Here is a 19,110-nt window from a genome sequence, read left to right as displayed (position 1 = left end):
TGTGTGCCTCCTTGCTTGGAGATGTACGCCAAAGCTGTGGTATTGTCGGAGTTGACCTCTACCACTTTGTTTCGAAGGAGGCTTTCGAATTTCATCAAGGCCAAGTGGACTGCCAATAGCTCCTTGCCGTTGATGTGCATGCTCTTCTGACTTGAGGTCCACAGACCTGAGCATTCCCGACCGTCCAGGGTCGCACCCCAACCCAAATCCGACGCGTCTGAGAACAACACGTGGTTTGGGTTCTTGACTGCTAGGGATAGTCCCTCTCTCAGACTGATATTGCTGTTCCACCATTTCAGGCATGCCTTTACTGGTTCGGAGACCGGCATTGATACCTTCTCTAACGTCTTGTCCTTGTTCCAGTGAAAGGCTAGATGGAACTGGAGAGGCCGAAGGTGTAGTCTTCCTAGCGAGACAAACTGCTCCAGGGATGATAGAGTCCCTACGAGACTCATCCATTTCCTGACTGAACACCGTTCTCTCTTCAGCATTAGTTGGACTTTGAGCAGAGCTTGTTCTATTCGGGTGGCAGACGGAAAAGCCCGAAAAACTGGACTGCGAATCTCCATCCCTAAATATAGAATAGTCTGGGATGGGATCAGTTGGGACTTTTCTAGGTTGACCAAAAGTCCCAATTCCTTGGTCAGACCCAACGTCCAATGAAGATCCTGCAGACAGCGATGACTGGACGATGCCCTGAGAAGCCAGTCGTCCAAGTACAGGGAGGCTCGGATTCCCGATAAATGGAGGAATTTTGCCACCTTCCTCATGAGCCTCGTAAACACGAGAGGAGCAGGACTGAGGCCAAAGCACAGGGCCCGAAACTGGTACTGTATACCACATTCCTGAAAACAAACCTCAGAAACGGTTGGGAATCCGGGTGTATAGGAATGTGGAAGTACGCATCTCGTAGGTCGAGAGAGACCATCCAGTCTCCCTTTCTGACCGCTGCTAAGACGGACTTCATGGGCTCCATAGTGAAGTTTGTTTTCGTAACAAAAACGTTGAGCGCACTGACGTCTAGCACCAGTCTCCAACCTCCTGTATTCTTTGGGACTAGGAAGAGACGGTTGTAAAACCCCGGTGATTGAAGGTCCGAGACTTTCACCACCGCTCCCTTCTCTAGCAACAGAGACACTTCTTGGTTTAGGGCTTGTCTCTTTGACTCCTCTCGGTACCTGGGAGAGAGGTCTATGGGAGTTGTCACTAGAGGAGGTTTGCGTACAAACGGAATTTTGTACCCCTCTCTGAGCAACCGAACAGACTCTTGGTCTGCACCCCTCTTCTCCCAGGCCTGCCAGAAGCTCTTCAATCTGGCTCCTACCGCTGTTTGAGGCTGTGGGCAGTCAGACTCTGCCACGTGAGGACTTGGCTCCTCTCTTCTTACCTCTCTTTCCCTCGGCACGAGCGCTTCCCCTGCTGGGAGCTCTGCCACGAAAGGGCGGGATAAATCTGGATGCCGGAGTCTCGATCCTGGGTCTTACAGCAAAGGATGTAGAAGGAGTCCCTTTGCGAGCAGAGGACGCCATCAAGTCATGGGTGTCCTTCTGCACAAGCGAAGAAGCTATATCCTTAACCAGTTGTTGCGGAAACAAGGACGCTGATAAGGGAGCAAAGAGCAGTTCTGATCTCTGACAGGGAGTGACTCCTGCCGAAAGAAAAGAGCAAAGGGTATCTCGCTTCTTTAAGACTCCCGACGTAAAGGTGGAGGCGAGCTCATTGGAGCCATCGCGGATGGCTTTATCCATACATGACATGATAAGTAAGGAAACATCTTGGTCAGCAGACGAGATTTTCCTACTTAAAGCTCCTAATGACCAGTCAAGAAAGTTGAATACTTCAAAGGCCCTGTATACGCCTTTAAGCAGATGGTCAAGGTCCGAGGAGGACCAACTAATCTTCGAGCGTCTCATGGCCAGGCGACGGGGAGAGTCTACGAGGCTTGAGAAGTCACCCTGGGCAGAGGCAGGGACTCCCAAGCCAAGAACTTCTCCCGTGTCACACCAGACGCTTGATCTAGAAGCAAGCTTAGAAGGAGGGAAGGCAAAGGCCGTCTTCCCCAAACTCCTCCTGGTATCCAACCAGTCGCCTAAAAGTCGTAAAGCCCTCTTGGAAGAGCGAGAAAGCACTAGCTTAGTAAAGGCTGGCTTGGTAGCAGGTAAGCCTAGAGCAAACTCAGACGGTGGCGAACGAGGAGCAACGGTAACAAAGTGATTGGGAAAAAGATCCTTGAAAATCAACATGATCTTCTTAAAGTCCATCGAAGGAGGAACCGTCTTAGGTTCGTCTACATCTGAAGGATGATCATCATGATGAGGATCAGCAACGTCCTCATCTGAAGGATCTTCGTCCGATAACTGCTGAGTAACAAGCCAAGGGGAGACCTGCCTTGGCAGCAATGCTTGACACGCAGAGTCCACACGCACTGGTGCATCAGTAGCAGTCCAGGACGCTACGTCATGTAAATGCTTAACAGCCTGATTGTCAACAACAACAGGAGCGGGAGGACACTCGACGTCAACTCGAGACTGCCTTGACTGCCTAGACTGAGCAGTCAAAACAACTCTTGACTGCGGCGCTTGACGCTCAGCGTCAAAACAAGTCAACTTCGCTGGTTGGCGAACGTCCTGAACGTCAACAAGAGCATTAGGAAGCGGCTGAACGTCCACATGCGGCTGAAAGTCAACACGGGACTGTAACGAGTGAGGCTCTACAAAACGTGACTTAGTAACGCCAACGTCAACAGGACGAGCAAAGGCTCGTTTGGGCGGCTGACGGCCAGGATCTCGATCAGCTAAGCGGCGAGGATCATCGTGAACCTTTTCAGCAGAATAGTCCTCCATAAGGGAGGCGAGCTTAATCTGCATGTCTTGCAGTACAACCCATTTAGGATCAACGGGAATAGGTGCGGTAAGAGACGAGGGTAACGTCTGTGACTGCAAAACCTTGCCTACACCAAGACTCTCGGAGCCTGTGTTACGTTTCTGCTTAGGCGGCGAGCAGTCTTCCGATGACTGCAAAGGGTCAGAGCTGTCCCAATGGCTACAACCAGGATGCTGGACCTGTCCTGAAGGGACTGACTTTCGCTTTAAGGGCCTCGAAACCTTGCTCCACGGTTTCTTACGCGAAAAGCCTTCGGATGACGAGGAGAAAATTGTCTCGCTCGTCTTATGGTAGGGGGCGGTCTTGATGAGACACGCCTGAAACCATAGAGGGAACGTCTGTTTGCTGATCAAGGCCTCTCGAACCCATAAGTCGTACGACATTACTTCTCCCTGGGGCTTGGGAGCTTGCAAGAGGTCTCGGACTAGGCGAACGACAGGCACGTACAGACGAACCCTAGGTCGCAACACTGATAACACTTTGCGCACTACAGTGAACCCTCGCTACTTCGCGGTTCGACCATCGCGGATTCACCACTTCGCGGATTTTTTTCATAACCCATGTCTATACATATATTGCGGATTTTCCGGAAATATCGAAAATACCGCGATGTGACCGATGGTGCGAGATTGGAGAAAGTAAGGAAAATTGAATCATGATTGATTTTCAATATAAATGAAACTTTGAGGAGCAACAAAGATATCATTTGTTAGAGAGATAGAGAGAGGTAAGGAATGGGAGGTAGTGAAAAGTAGCCCACAGAGAGAGAGAGAGAGAGAGAGAGAGAGAGAGAGAGAGAGAGAGAGAGAGAGAGAGAGAGAGATAGGTAGAGAGAGAGAGAGAGAGAGAGAGAGATAGAGGGGGGTTTAAATGTAATAAACAAAAAAATTTGATAGGTTATAACACATTGGTGCTTATGTAATATCAACTGTATACTGTAGACGGTTTGAATAAGTTAAGAAATGGTATAAATGATACTTTGTTAGTGTATTCGTACACACTCAAGAGCGGCAGCTAGATGACAGCTGATCTAATCACAGCCAAAAGTAAAAAAAAAAAAAATTCAACAATACTCAATTTTTAAAACACACCCGAAATTTAAAAACAAAAGTACACGCTTTCTTAATGTGCAATTAACTATTTAAAGAGTGGCAATTTTCTAGAATAAAATGATATTTCCCAAAAAATAGTGGTTTGCTGATGAAATCGGATGCCCTATTTTTGGCTATGATTGAAATGGATGTAGACTCGGCCTAATTATTTCATTTCGTATTTAATTGACACTAAGAAAACTAATTTTAGTTTCTTCATCTAAATGTAAGTATTGTATAACACGAAGAGAGAGAGAGAGAGAGAGAGAGAGAGAGAGAGAGAGAGAGAGAGAATGAATCACCTGTTGTAATCAAATGGCGTGTTTTTGTTTCGTGAGAATTTCATCGCCACGACTTTAACAACAACATACTGTACTGAACTTTACAGTATTATACAGACTACTGTAATATGATAAAGTAAAATATTTGTAATCTATTTTATATGAAATGGGGCTATTTTTGTTTTGTTTAAAATTTACATTTACGTATGTAAAACAACTCTCTCTCTCTCTCTCTCTCTCTCTCTCTCTCGTAGATTGTTTTCCTGCTTTGCTACGTATGTATGATTTTATATAGATACGGTAAATAATATTTGTAATAACATATTTTATAAAAGCTTTTACTGTAATATCATTATTTATCACTTTCATCATGCGGGTTAAATTCCTTAGTTTGTTTACTGAGCGTACTTTATGACGCCGTCGTTTCAGGCGGCGTCATAAAGAAAAAAATTTCATTTGGAAGTCCTAAGAAAAATTAAGTAAAACATTAGTAATAACCAAATCAACATACTGTACTGAATAATCAATATAATTGATGCAAAAACTAACCTATAAACAGATGTGTAAATGCGTTTGTTTCTTCATTAGGATCAGAGATAAACGTAAACAAAATGATATTTTCATAATAAAATAAATTTTTGAATATACTTACCCGCTGGTTATATAAAAGAGCTGAAGTCCCTGACGCCAGGGCAGAAAATTCAAATCTCGCGCTATCGAAGATACGCCAGGTGTACCAACCGCACCCTAGCGGTAGAACAGGTGGAACTACACACCAACTCCAGTTCTTCCATGCCTCATAGCCATACCATAGGTAGTCTCTAGAGGGGAGGAGGGAGGGTGTTAAATTTATATAACCAGCGGGTAAGTATATTCAAAAATTTATTTTATTATGAAAATATCATTTTTAAATATAAAACTTACCCGCTGGTTATATAAAAGAGCTGATTGACACCCCTTGGTGGCGGGTCAGAGACAGCTACATACAGAAAATTCACTTAAGGGTTACATACAATAAACTTAAGCAGTTCTCACCTGATAAGGAAGCTGACAGCAATGATACTCTGCCTCATTTCGTCCGCTATCCTTAAGAGATCCAGTAATCCACTCGGGCTGAAAATCTCTAGGAGCTGTCAAACGGTACAAACACCTATAACATGACAGGACCTCAACCAATACCCTTGTTCCGGGTGCACTCAAGGAACAAAATGACCACCTAGCCAAATCAAAGATTGCGGAAGACTGACGCCCAATCTCCACAAACAAACATAAAAAACAAGTTCCAAGAGATAGAAAAGGGGTATTAGGAAAAAAGGGAACGTAGTGGTAGATCATTCACCTACTATCGCATTAGCAGCTATAAAAGGACCCAACGTAAAAAGGTCCTCATAGCGAGTCTGAACATTCTTCAAATAATGGGATGCAAAAACAGACTTACTTCTCCAAAATGTTGTATCCATCAGACTTTGCAGAGAACGGTTCTGTTTAAAGGCCACTGAAGTCGCTACCGCTCTGACTTCATGTGTCTTGACTTTGAGGAGCCTCTGATCCGACTCATCACACTGAGCATGAGCTTCTCGAATCAACAATCTAACGAAAAAAGACAAGGCATTCTTGGACATGGGCATCGAGGGTTTCCGAACTGCACACCACAGAGCGTCTGAGTTACCTCTCAGATTCTTAGTTCTGTCCACATAACAACGTAGAGCTCTAACTGGACAGAGAACCCTTTCCAATTCATCGCCAGCCAAATCCGAAAGGTTAGAAATCTCGAAGGATTTGGGCCATGGTCGAGAAGGATTTTCGTTCTTGGCCAGAAACCCCAGTTGCAAAGAACAAATGGCTTTCCCATTCCGAAAACCAATGTTCTTGCTTAAAGCGTGAACTTCACTAACTCTTTTCGCAGTGGCGAGGGTAACTAGAAAAAGGGTTTTCAAGGTTAAGTCCTTAAATGAAGCCGAGTGTAAAGGCTCAAATCTGTCACTCATGAGAAATTTAAGGACAACATCCAAATTCCAGGCGATGGGAGCCGTTTGAATCATCTTGGTCGTATCAAAAGACCTAAGTAAATCTCGTAGATCCTTATTATCAGAAAGGTCTAGGTTCCTGTGTCGAAAAACCGTCGCCAACATACTCCTGTAACCTTTAATAGTTGATGACGAGAAGTTATGCTTAGTTTTAAGGTCCAAGAAAAAATCTGCTATTTGGGAAAGCGATGTACTGGAAGAGGAAATCGCGTTAGTTCTACACCATTCCCTGAACAACTCCCACTTGGACTGATACACCTTGATGGTTGAAGACCTTCTTGCCCTTGCAATTGCCTTGGCTGCCTTCTTCGAAAATCCTCTAGCTCTAGCGAGTTTTTCGATAGTCTGAAGGCAGTCAGACGTAGAGCTCGGAGGTTTTGATGATTTCGGGCCAAGTGAGGTTGTCTGAGAAGATCGGGTCTCATGGGAAGGCTTCTCGGGACATCCACCATCCATTCCAGTACCTCTGGAAACCAGCTCCTTGACGGCCAGAACGGAGCTATCAGTGTCATTCTGGTCTCCTCGTGTGAAACGAACTTCTGAATCACTTTGTAAAGGATCTTGAACGGAGGAAAGGCATAAACCTCCATGTGTGACCAGTTCATCAGAAAAGCGTCTATGTGAAAAGCTTCGGGATCTGGAACCGGAGAGCAATAACACTCTAGTCGTTTGGTCTTCGCGGTGGCAAAGAGATCCACGAGAGGTCGACCCCATAACCGCCACAGACTCTTGCAGATGTCCGGGTGCAGAATCCATTCTGTGGAGAGAACCTGACCTTTCCTGCTGAGTCTGTCTGCGCTCACATTGTTGACTCCCTGGATGAACCGCGTCAAAAGAGTCACCTTCCTTTCCTCCGCCCAGATGAGGAGCAGTCTTGCAATCTCGAACAGAGGCCAAGAGTGGGTCCCGCCTTGTTTCGCAATATAGGCCAGAGCTGTCGTGCTGTCCGAATTGACTTGGACTACCTTGCCCCTGATCTGCTTTTCGAAGCCGATGAGAGCCAGATGAATAGCTAAAAGCTCTTTTTGATTGATGTGGAGAGAGGTTTGCTCTACCGTCCAAGTCCCCGAAAGTTCCTGCTTCTCTAGAGTGGCTCCCCACCCCGAGTTGGAGGCGTCGCAACACAACACGAGGTTTGGGTTCCTCTGAAGTAAAGACAAGCCTTCTTTCAGTCTGGGCTCGTTGTTCCACCATTGAAGATGAGACTTGATGGAAGTCGAGATGGGAATGCAATCCCTGTCGAGGCTGTCCCCTTTCTTCCAATGGCGGTTGAGATGAAACTGAAGAGGACGCAAGAACAACTTCCCCAGGGTCACGAACTTCTCTAACGACGAGAGAGTCCCCAGAAGGCTCATCCAATCTCTGACGGAGCAAAGATCTCTCTTCAGGAACGTTTGTACTTTTAGGAGGGCTGCTTGGATTCTCACCGACGACGGAAAAGCCCGAAAAATCCGACTGTGAATCTCCATCCCCAAATAAAGAATCTCCTGGGATGGAATGAGTTGTGATTTTTTCGAGCTCACCAGGAGACCCAGTTCTCTGGAGAGATCCAAAGTCATCTTGAGGTCCTTCAAACAACAATCGGCTGAGGAGGCTCTTATCAGCCAATCGTCCAGATACAGAGAGGCCCTGATTCCCCTCGAATGCAGCATGCTTGCCACGTTCAGCATGATCTTGGTGAACAATAGAGGAGCCGTGCAAAGTCCGAAACAAAGAGCCCTGAACTGGAAGACCTTGTTTCCGTCCATGAACCTCAGATAACGTCTGCAGCTGGGATGAATCGGAAGGTGGAAATAGGCATCCTGAAGATCTAAAGAGACCATCCAATCGTCCTTCCTCACAGCTGCCAGAACTGTTTTCTGAGTCTCCATGGTGAACGTCGAGTTTTGGACGTAACCATTGAGCACACTTACGTCCAGAACCGGTCTCCACCCCCCGGAACTCTTGGGTACTAGAAAAAGGCGGTTGTAAAACCCCGGAGACGTAACATCTTGCACTTCCTCTATTGCTCGTTTCTCTAATAAAAGAGACATCTGTAGAAGCATGGCTTGTTTCTTGGGACCCTCTCTGTATTTGGGCGAAAGATCCACTGGATCTGTGACTAAAGGAGGATTGGTCAGGAAGGGGATCTTGTAGCCTTCCTTTAACACCTGGACGGACCAGGGGTCCGCTCCATTCCTCTCCCAAGCCTCCCAAAAGTGAGTCAACCTGGCCCCCACTGCTGTCTGAAGGAGAGGGCAGTCAGACTTTACCTCGGCCGGACTTGCCCCCTCTGCCTCTAGGTTTCCTTCCTTCTGGTTTAAAAGAGCCTCTCCCAGAGGGCTTCCCACGAAAGGACTGAGGACGAAACCCAGAAGAAGATTCCTTAGGTTTTCGAGAGGAGAAAGACGGAGGCAAAACTTTCCTAGTCGAATGAGTAACTAAGTCATGTGTGGCCTTCTGAGTGAGAGCCGTAGCCACCTCGCCCACTAATTCCTGAGGAAATAAAGAATTAGACAAAGGTGCGAAAAGAAGGCCTGTCTTCTGATAGGGAGACACTCCTGCGGAGAGGAAGGAGCACATCGTGGCCCTTTTCTTGAGAATTCCAGCTGTAAACAAGGCAGCAAGTTCGTTGGAGCCATCTCTCACACCTTTGTCCAAGCAGGACATCAAATGAACCAAACCACTAGTGTCCGTTTCCGTCATATCAGAGACCCTCTTACTCAAAGCCCCCAAAGCCCAGTCCAAAAAATTAAAAACTTCGAAGGCCCTGAAAAGACCTTTAAGCAAATGGTCGAACTCTGGAATGGACCACCAAATCTTCGTCTTCCTTAAGGCAAGACGACGAGAAGCATCTACCAAACTTGAAAAATCCCCTTGGGCAGACGAAGGAAAACTCAAGCCCAACACTTCACCAGTCTCATACCACACACTAGATTTAGAGGCTAACCTAGCGGGAGGAAAGGCAAAGGCCGTCTTGCCAAAAGCTTTCTTGGAGTCCAACCAAGAACCCATTAACTTCAAGGCCCGCTTAGAAGATCGAGAAAGAACCATCTTGGTGTAAACTGGAACCTTAGTAGCTTTACCTAAGATGAATTCAGAAGGCGGAGAACGAGGGGCCACAGGGGTAAAAGAATCCGGGAAAATTCCAGTCAAAATAAGCATAAACTTGCGAAGGTCCACAGCATGCTGATAATGCTTCTCCTCCTCATTCTCAGAGACTTCCTCAATAGGATTATCCTCATCCGACTTTTCCTCTGGTTCGTCTTCTGGCAGTGCAGCAACAGCTGCAGCCTGAACCGAAGGAACAACGTCTGGATGGGAATGCCTGTCAAGGCCAACATCTGAGTCAATTTGGTGGGGAGAAGTAGAAGTAGATTGATGCGAAACACGGACATGTAGACGATCATCCTCAACCAACAACTGCTTAGACCGCTTAGAATTCAACTGTTGTTGAACAGAAGAACGCTTGAAATCAGAAGGTAACTGTTGAAGATCGCCGCGAGGTCGCGTAAAGTCCGAGGACTGTTGCTGCGAGCGATCAAAGGAGTCAGGATGTCGCCGCTGTAAACCAATGTTTTGACGCGCCGCGTCCAAAAGTTGTTGCCGCGGGCGATCCACTACTTCAAATTGTTGCCGCGTCTCGTCCACTTGTCGACGCCGACGCTCTTCCCCGCGACCAGAAAACGCAAACTGGTCAACCAAAACTCTCTGACGCGACTCATCAAAATCAACCTGGCGTTGAACACTGTGAATGGGAGACCGTCTAAGTGATAACTCGTCAAGGCCATATACCATCGAACGTTTGTGCGATAACTGGTCTGACATCGAACTCCCAGACACAACGCCAACACTTGGTTGATAAGAATCCATCAACGAAGAGAGTTGTTCCTTCATAGACAAAAGCGCAGTCCATTTCGGATCAACAGAACTCCTAGAAGGAAGAATCGCACTAATGTCACCACGCATTTCAGGGGAAGAAAGCCAATCCGATGGAAGAGGAGGTGCATGAATAGTTACAAGGTCCGAATCGGAAGGAATCATATCCGCACGAACACGGTGATCTGAACGTTTGGCCGGAGTGCAAGCGCTGGGAGAACGGAAACGTTCCGGTGAACCCCACGAACTACATCCTGGCCGCACAGGCGATTCCCGACGCTGTGTGTTTTGACGCGCCGCGTCCAAATCAACATGGGAGCGTTTAAGCGGTCTCGACGCTCGCCGCCAGATCTCACTCCCCGACCCTTCATCGGAAGACGGGGATAACGTATGAACCTCACCTTTCCTACGATGAGGGTGAACGACCTGAGCTACGGCAACAGGAACGTTCGAGGGGACGTCTGCACGATTGATGATGCTTCTCGTTCCCTTAAGCCGTTCGACATTACTTCTCCCATGGGTTCGAGAGCTCGAAAGAGGTCTAAGGCTAGGTGAACGACAAGATCGTGCCGACGCACCCTCCGCAACACTAAACACATTATCAACACTAGTCACAACACCGAGAGAGTCACGATTCTTCGGTACCACATCAGACACCCGTGTCGACGCACCTTCCGCAACACTAACCACATTATCAACACTTGTCACAACACCGAGAGCGTCACGATTCTTCGGTACCACATCAGACACTGAAACACTTTCCACAGTTCCGATAGGAACACGGTTTTTCAATACCTTTAACTCTGAAAAGATAGTATTTCTATCGGCTGCTAAGGACTCAACTTTCTCACCAAGAGACAAAATAGCAGTAAACATGTCCTTCATAGTAGGTTCCTGATCTACCACCACAGGGGAAGGAACAGGATTAGGAACAGGTAAATTAGGTAAGGTTCTATCCACAGATCGGGAAGAACTACGCCTAACTCTATCTCTCTCTAATCTCCTAACATAACGATCGTAAGTAACAAAATCATCATTAGTTAAGGAAAGACACTCATTACACCTATCATCTAATGAACAAAATTTACCCCTACATTTTACACAAATAGAATGAGGATCAATAGATCCATTAGGAAGTCGTGTACGACAACCCTCACTAACACACCTACGCTGAGCAGGGGAGGAGTCGGCCATTTTAAAGTTAACGTGAGAGACCGACAAGCAAAAAGTAAGGGAAAAAACAATAAAGAAAATCTCAAACAAAAAGATTTCAAGATAAGAACCAAGGAAAATTAATCAACGATAGCTTAAACTCAAAAAAGAACGTTGTACATCACCAAACAACTTCCCAAGAGAGTAAAAACACGAGAGCGAACTTCTGTATGTCAGTCAGCTATGACGGCAGAGAGAAGAACTGGAGTTGGTGTGTAGTTCCACCTGTTCTACCGCTAGGGTGCGGTTGGTACACCTGGCGTATCTTCGATAGCGCGAGATTTGAATTTTCTGCCCTGGCGTCAGGGACTTCAGCTCTTTTATATAACCAGCGGGTAAGTTTTATATTTAAAAACATTGGTTGCCATTTTTTATCGTGCTTTTTGGCGTGTTTAGGAAACGCATGATATAAAGTCGCCTTTAATATTTGTGCCTGTTTTAGTTTAGGGTACTGTATTACATGCATTAAGTGTTCTGTACATTAAAGGGTAGTTTGTTAACAGTACTACGTACAAGGGAAGGTTTTAAAAGTCTGAATATACATGTTAAATAAATAGGTAAATATGGTGTTACTACTTCGCGGATTTTCACCTATCGCGGCCGCGTTTGGAACCTACAGTATCTACCGCGATAAACGAGGGTTCACTGTAATCACTTTCCCACGATTTTCCACTGTGGCACTCTGACACTTTAACTCTTTAACGTCAGCCATGAGTTGATTACGGTCTGTAGCTAACGACAACTCTTTCGCCCAAAGCATGAATGGCACGTAACATATCCTGCATTGATGGTTCCTGAGTGCTAGTAGAGGGTTCAGGCACAACTACTACAGGGGAAGGATTAGGTTCAGGGGCATGGGAGGAGGAAAATTCTAACGATCTAGAGGAACTTCTCCTCACCCTATCTCTCTCTAACGATCTAGAGGAACTTCTCCTCACCCTATCTCTCTCTAGCTTACGAGAATACTTGTCATATTCAAGCCAATCGAATTCCGAAAGGCCCACGCACTCCTCACACCGATCTCGTAATTGACAGGTTTTACCCCGACAATTAGAACACACAGTATGTGGGTCGAGAGAGGCCTTTGGAAGACGCTTATTGCAATCCCTAGCATTACACTTACGAAATCTAGGAATTGGAGAAGGGTCAGCCATTTTGAAAGAGTCAAAGAAAGTCCAAAAAACAATCCAAAGTCATCAACAATTAAATCTGTCCAAAAAAGAGTTCAAGAGTTTAAGTTGAAGATAAAACACCTGCACTGCGAAAGCTCAAGCCAAAATGAAGTACTTCACCAAGTCTGTTGAAAAACTCCAGGTTAACAGCGAGTAATGGTACGTCTTGTCGATCAGACCGACAGAGAAGAATTGAGGCTTGTTTACATGCATATGCGGTATCTGGCCGATAGTTGGCGCTGGTGGGCACACCCGCAACCTTCATAGCGATCGCTCGCGAGTTTTTGTGTGTTTTCTGTCGAGCCGCCGGAGCAGCAGCTATTATATATTCACCGGCTAAGTTAAATATTTAAAAAAGGAAATTACAAGAAAAGTAATTAATAATAAAAATAAAATATTTTAAGAACAGCAACATCACAACAAATCTTTCACATATAAACTATAAAAATTTAAAAAAACCAGAAGAGAAATAAGATAGAATAGTGTGCTACAGTGCACCCTCAAGCAAGAGAACTCTAACCCCAAGACAGTGAAGGACCATGGTACAGAAGCTATAGCACTATCCAAGGCCAGGGAACAATGGTTTGATTTTGGAGTGACCTTTCATTTTAGTTATTATGCCACAAACCCCCTTAGTCATCGAGATAAATATCAAAATAGCCAGCACCCATCCATTTGTTATAGCACATTCCAGCTTTGCTAGAAATTAAAGTATCATTAACTAACATCTTCCTCTACAGCTAATGAGATGATCCGACTGTAGTGGATAACCTCTTATTCACACTTCCAAAACATCAAGATAAGACACATAGTTCAGGTAATGATTTGCATCCTACGGGGGTGTAGCCCAGCCACTGTTGGTAAGGAGACAGTGTCCTAAGTTAGGTTAGGTTTGGGGGCCTTAAGTAAGGGCATATTCCTTTTAATTTCTTTGATGAAACATGGTTTTTCATGTAGGAAAATAGAATTGAAAATGACGGGCAGGCTACATGAAAATTTAAAAAATAATTCAATGTAAAAGTGCTTCAGTAAAAAGGGCATCGAGAGGATATGAAAACGTATCGTCACACATGCAGGAAGGGTTAGTGATGACATTCAGAGAAATAGTAGTCTATCGAATAGGTTTCTTAGGTGCAAAACTTCCAAGGGAGCCTTTGTATTACGACAGACAGGACCTCCCGCGTGAATAGAACACCTAACCCAAATTTCATCACCTAACCTACAAGCCGTGTCCTTACCCGTTTCCCTAACAAGAAAAGCTATTGACCCCTTGCGATCCACATCACTCTGCCGTGTTATTAGAGACAGAGTTAAAAAGAAGGGAGTTATGGAGCACGGCCATCATCATACATACACCAAAAAACCTTAAATCTTGGAATGCAAGGAGCCTTTGTACATCAGTGGCCAGTTCCTCACATGTTCATTAAAGATGGACATCAACTAACTAAAACTTTCCCTCTTAACCTAACCCACAAGCCGTGTCCTAACCTACTTGCCTAACGAGGGGGGGGGGGGGGGGCTAACGACACCCTGCGACCCCGCTTACACTACTGAATTCTAAGTTCTTGTTCTTGTTGTTGGGCGGAGGGATTTGCCTTTCCATCGGCACCTCCTTGGGTTTCTTCTTTATTCTAATTCTTTTATTTTCTTCTCTCTTTTTTTCCACATTTGATAGATATATTCTTTTCTTTTCTCTATTCCTTCTTTCTTGAACAGCACGTTTCCTATTATCTTCTTCTTTTCTTCTTCATACGGCTGTTGCAATTCCACTATTTTTCTTCTTTCGTCGCTGAGGTCTGGACACTCAAGAATAAAGTGGGCGAGGTCTTCATTAACTGCCCCACATAGTTTACATTCTACCCTACCTCCTGCTTCATGTCTTTTCCTATCGTTTAATTTCAAACAGTTGGCCCTAGCTCTGTACATAATAATAGAATTTGGTTTGTTGTCATAAAACATTTCTTCTCCTATTTGCCCTTTTTCTTGTTCGTATATTTCTAAACTATTTTTCTCTTTTATCTCTTCCCTCCACTTTTTACCATCTACTTCTCTAATTTTGGCCTTAAGCTCTTCTCTTCCCATTCTTCTAAAAGTTCTATCGTTCATTTCCATATCTTTAATCCATTTCTTAGTCTCTTTCATCCACCTGTTATTTTCATTTTCTTTCATTTCTTCCAGAATTGTCTTCAGCAAATCATTTCTCCCCTCTTCTATCCCTTTCACAAACCTTAGCCTTCCTCCTGCTATCCTAGTTTTCATTTCGGACATTCCTATCTCTCCCCGTAGTGTTGCTACTGCTGCATATGATGGTGCTCCCAAAATTTTTCTTCCTACTCCGTTTTCAATCTGTTGTAATCGTTTTATTTCACTTTCTGTTATGTTCATTACTGCCGTGCCATACAGTATTCCGGGTAAGGCTACATTTTTCCAATATGTTTTTCCTATTAGTATTTTGTGGCAGCTTTTCGCAATAATTGAGTAGGTTAAGTTTGCTAGCTTTTCTGCCTTTTCCATCATTTTCTTCTTTTGTTTTTTAAACATATTTCTTTTCCCTTCTATCTCTATTCCTAAATATTTTATACTATCTGTTACTTTAATACCCTCTATTTCTTCCGGTTTTTCTTTCATATTATATATGATTATATGACTCTTATTCTTGTTTATTTCTAGCCCACATTCTCTACATATTTCTACTAGTATTCTTATGTTTGCTTCTGCATCTACTATATTTTTTGCTATTATTAGACCGTCATCTGCAAAGAACAATGCCCTAATTTTTATTATTTCGTTTTCAAAGCCTTTTCCTTTTTTTTCTAATTCATTTATTATTTTATATGTAATCAGTTTAAATAGAGTAGTTGAACCCGTACATCCCTGTTTTATCCCACTCGTTACTTCGAATTCTTTATCTATTTCATATCCTATGTTTATTTTTGTTTTGTCTCCTTCGTAGATTTTTTCCACTGTGTCTATTACATTTGGGTGTATTCTATATTCTTTCATAATTTCTATTATTTTTTCCCTCTTTATTGAGTCATATGCTTTCTTGAAATCTATTGAAATTACTATTAAACTTTCCTTCCTTTTGTAGCTTTCTTCTACACAGTATTTTAAGATGAATATGTTGTCTTCTACTCTTCCTCCTTTTGTGAACCCGGCTTGCGTTTCTTTCATCTCCATATTTCTCTCAAGGTGTTCTTCTATTTCATCTTTCATGAGGGCCATAAATATTTTGTATGAGGCATTTGTCAGGGCAATTGGTCTTAGATCTTTTACTGTGGGTTTCTTTACTTTTTTTATCATTTTCGTTTTTTACTTTTTCCACTTTTCGGGCTTGTTCTTCTCCTTCGTTTCATTTTGAAGGCACTTTGTAATGATTTCCAGACATTTGCTGTCATTAGCTATAGTTTTATATAATTCTGGTTTCAGTTCATCTGGACCTGCTGCCTTTTTATTTTTCAATTTTCTTAAAATTTTCTTAACTTTATCCTCTGTTAACTTGGGAGTATTCATTGGTGTTATCTTTCTTGTTATTGGTGATATCATATCCATGTGCTCTCTTATTTCTATTGGGAATGAGTGTCCCAATGAATTTTCTTCTTTTTCTATTTCCTTTAATTTTTCTATATAACTTTGTCTTTCTTCACTATTCCATACCTCTTTCATTTTATTTTCGTGCATTTTATAAATGTTTTCACCCCAGAACCTATCTATTTGTTCCTCTGCTACTTCTTTGGATAGTTTTTCTCCATTTTCGTCATATAATTGTATTTCTTCTTCCTTTTCCTTTTTCCCTTTTAGCTTGTCAATATTTTTGAAAATCTTGTTCCTATCCTTCCTTACTTCATTAGCCTTCTTCTTTTCATTTTCCCACATTGCTTCCTTTATTATAACCTGCGTTCTCTCTTTTTGTTGTTTATACAGAAGAAATGCTCTTTCCCTTTCTGCTCCTGTCAGGCATCGTTTTTCTCTGTTAAGTTTTTTTCTCTTTTTTATTTCCTCTCTGATTTCATTGGTTATCCACTCTGGTTCTATCTTTGCTTTCTCTTCTCCAGTTGTTCTCCGTCTGTACTTTGCTTGTAGCTTTCTTTTTGCTGCTTCTTCTACAACTTTATCAAATTCATCCATCCTTGTGATTTCTCTGCTCTCTAGATTATTTTTTAATTCTTCCCTGTATTCCCTAAGACTTTCTTCGTCTGTTTTCTAATACATACTTTCTTTCCAAAATCCTTTTTTGTAGTTTTCTATCGTCGCTTTTACGCTGACCTCTACCTCAATCAGATTATGGTCAGATATATCTACTTTATCTTTTTCTTCATCTATGTTCATCTCATTGAAGTATTCATACATTTCTTTATTAACCAACACCAAGTCTATGGCACTTCTTTGATCACCTCTCTCCCATGTATATGTTCCTTTGCATTTCTCATCTACATTTAATAATATAAGGTTTTTATTGTTTATTATCTAGAGTATTTTCTTTCCATTTTCATTCTCCTCTTGGTATCCCAAGAAGCCTAGATGACCATTAAAATCTCCCATTATAATTAGTGCTTCATCTTCCTCTACTTCCTCTATTTTTTTCTCTAGCTCTGCTCGTATCTCTATGTTTCTCTCTTTACCTTCCCTATCCCTGCCACAATCCATATATACTACAATAAGTCTCACTTTCTTTTTTAGGATATTCCCTTAAGTTAGACATCATAATACATACAGGTGGCCACTATCATACATACACCCTGAATGCAGATTACAGCTGTAATGAGTTAAGAAAATTTAGAAATAACATAGAAATAGGGAATCTTGGTACACCAACTTAATAGGTTGCAAGGTACATTAGAAAGGCCCTTAAGTATGCAAGCTGTACTGTTTGTGCAGGAGAACTAATGATAATGAATTTTCTGCAGATTGTAGCGGAGGCTTTGTATATCAGCGGCCAGTTCCTCACACGTTCATTAAAAATGGATATTAACTAATTTAAACTTTCCCCCCTAACCTAACCTATAAGCCATGTCCTTACCTAATGGGGGGGGGAGGTGATGCCCCAGCAGCCCCCTTACACTGCCATATTCTAAGTTAGACACCATAATACATACAGGTGGCTGCTATCATACATACACCCCATTGCAGCGCTTTGCACCTACTAAGCTTCTTCAAGTAGTCTGCCCACAATCACAGTGTTATGGAGCGAGCAACGAGGAACCAATATCAAGAATTCCTTGGCGTCCTACCGATAGGCTGTGCCCCATTATCGCTGGATATAGATATATATGTATTTCTGAAACTATTCATTTGCGACGGGAACTTGTGTCATTTTTGAAGAGCGGAATTTTTCTATAGAAAAAAGTAGTTTTTTCCCTAGGTTACATTGCCCTGTAACACAGTATAATAATACCGCGGGTTCAATGTCTCCTAACAACAACAACAACACGGTAACTATTTATCAAGATCAAATCCTACCGCTACCGGTAGCCTAATCTGATTGGCGAAACCCAACCGTCCCACTGGTACCAAAGGTAGTGTCGTGTAGGAGAAAATATAAGCTTTTTAAGCTAAATTCATGTATATATAAGTCTAAGGATAGACTGCCATAATAGAACGTATGTTATCATTGTAATGAATGCGTTCGCTAAAAAATACAGAAAAAACACGAGGCCTCATGCCATGGCGTCAGTTCTTCCACGTAGATGACTGCAATCTCATTCGTAATACTACGATCTCACAAGCTAGGTAAGCTTGTTACTGAAGGAACAGATAATTTTATTTGCCCAAGACTGGCGTGCAACGGTGGCATGGGCCTAGCAAGCCTAGCTGCATTTAGGCTTAGACAATCAATTCCCGATACGGTTTATAACTCAATAACAACAAAGCCTAATCAAATTTACCTTTAATCTGGATTCAAAAGACGTCAATAGACGGTCCAGTCGTCGTAGTACTAGAAAACGAGTCCAATAAACTATTAAAAACCTTCAAAATAACAATTTCACGTTCCAACTTAGCAAATGGTCGATGAGAGACAATCTCCAACTTCACTGCCCCTGGTACTACAATCTAAGGGGGTGGGGGTTGGGGGTTACCCTCATGAGAGAGGGGGGAATAAGCGTACGTGATTCTTCTTCTTTTGTTAATAATCACTAACACTGAAAGCATGGAAGCCTAATTTTTACAGTCATGTTATATGTGTTTATGAATTCTAGTATTTCATTGCAGTCATTGTAACTTATTATGTTAACATAAAGTAATAAAAATAATGATGTGGATATAGTACATATCGTTCATACTTTGAGACAATAATTCTTTGACATTTCATCCACCATTGCATTTTGAACCAGTAATTTTCCATTTGTTGACTTTATACTAAATTGTTAATAAAGGTCAAATATTCTTTATTAATCTGATAGGCGAAATAGTTCATATCTTTATCCTGATTACACTCAAATGTTATATGATATTGTTTATAACAATATATAACCTAGTAGGCCTATATATATATATATATATATATATATATATATATATATATATATATATATATATATATATACTCCATGATAAAATGGAAGCAAGTAAAGAAGAAAAGAATAGT

At 42.7% G+C, this 19,110-nt stretch overlaps 2 protein-coding genes across 2 annotated transcripts in view; both read right to left on the bottom strand.

Moving 5' to 3' along the window:
• LOC137653493 (uncharacterized) overlaps positions 1-18,595 on the bottom strand; it is a 94,888-nt gene extending 76,293 nt beyond the window's left edge. The window contains exon 1 of the mRNA XM_068386942.1: positions 18,410-18,595. The gene's annotated coding sequence lies outside the window, so the exon portion shown is untranslated. The remainder of the gene's footprint in view (positions 1-18,409) is intronic.
• LOC137652707 (uncharacterized) lies at positions 15,837-16,652 on the bottom strand. The gene is made up of 2 exons (XM_068386109.1): positions 16,419-16,652; positions 15,837-16,325 (listed from the first exon to the last, which is right to left on the bottom strand). Exons 1-2 carry the CDS (start codon positions 16,650-16,652, stop codon positions 15,837-15,839), a joined length of 723 nt encoding a protein of 240 aa, XP_068242210.1.
• Positions 18,596-19,110: the final 515 nt, after the last annotated feature.

The sequence above is a fragment of the Palaemon carinicauda genome, chromosome 14 (genome assembly GCF_036898095.1).
Source record: "Palaemon carinicauda isolate YSFRI2023 chromosome 14, ASM3689809v2, whole genome shotgun sequence".
NCBI lineage: Eukaryota > Metazoa > Arthropoda > Malacostraca > Decapoda > Palaemonidae > Palaemon > Palaemon carinicauda.
This window is presented reverse-complemented; position numbering and strand designations above follow the sequence as displayed.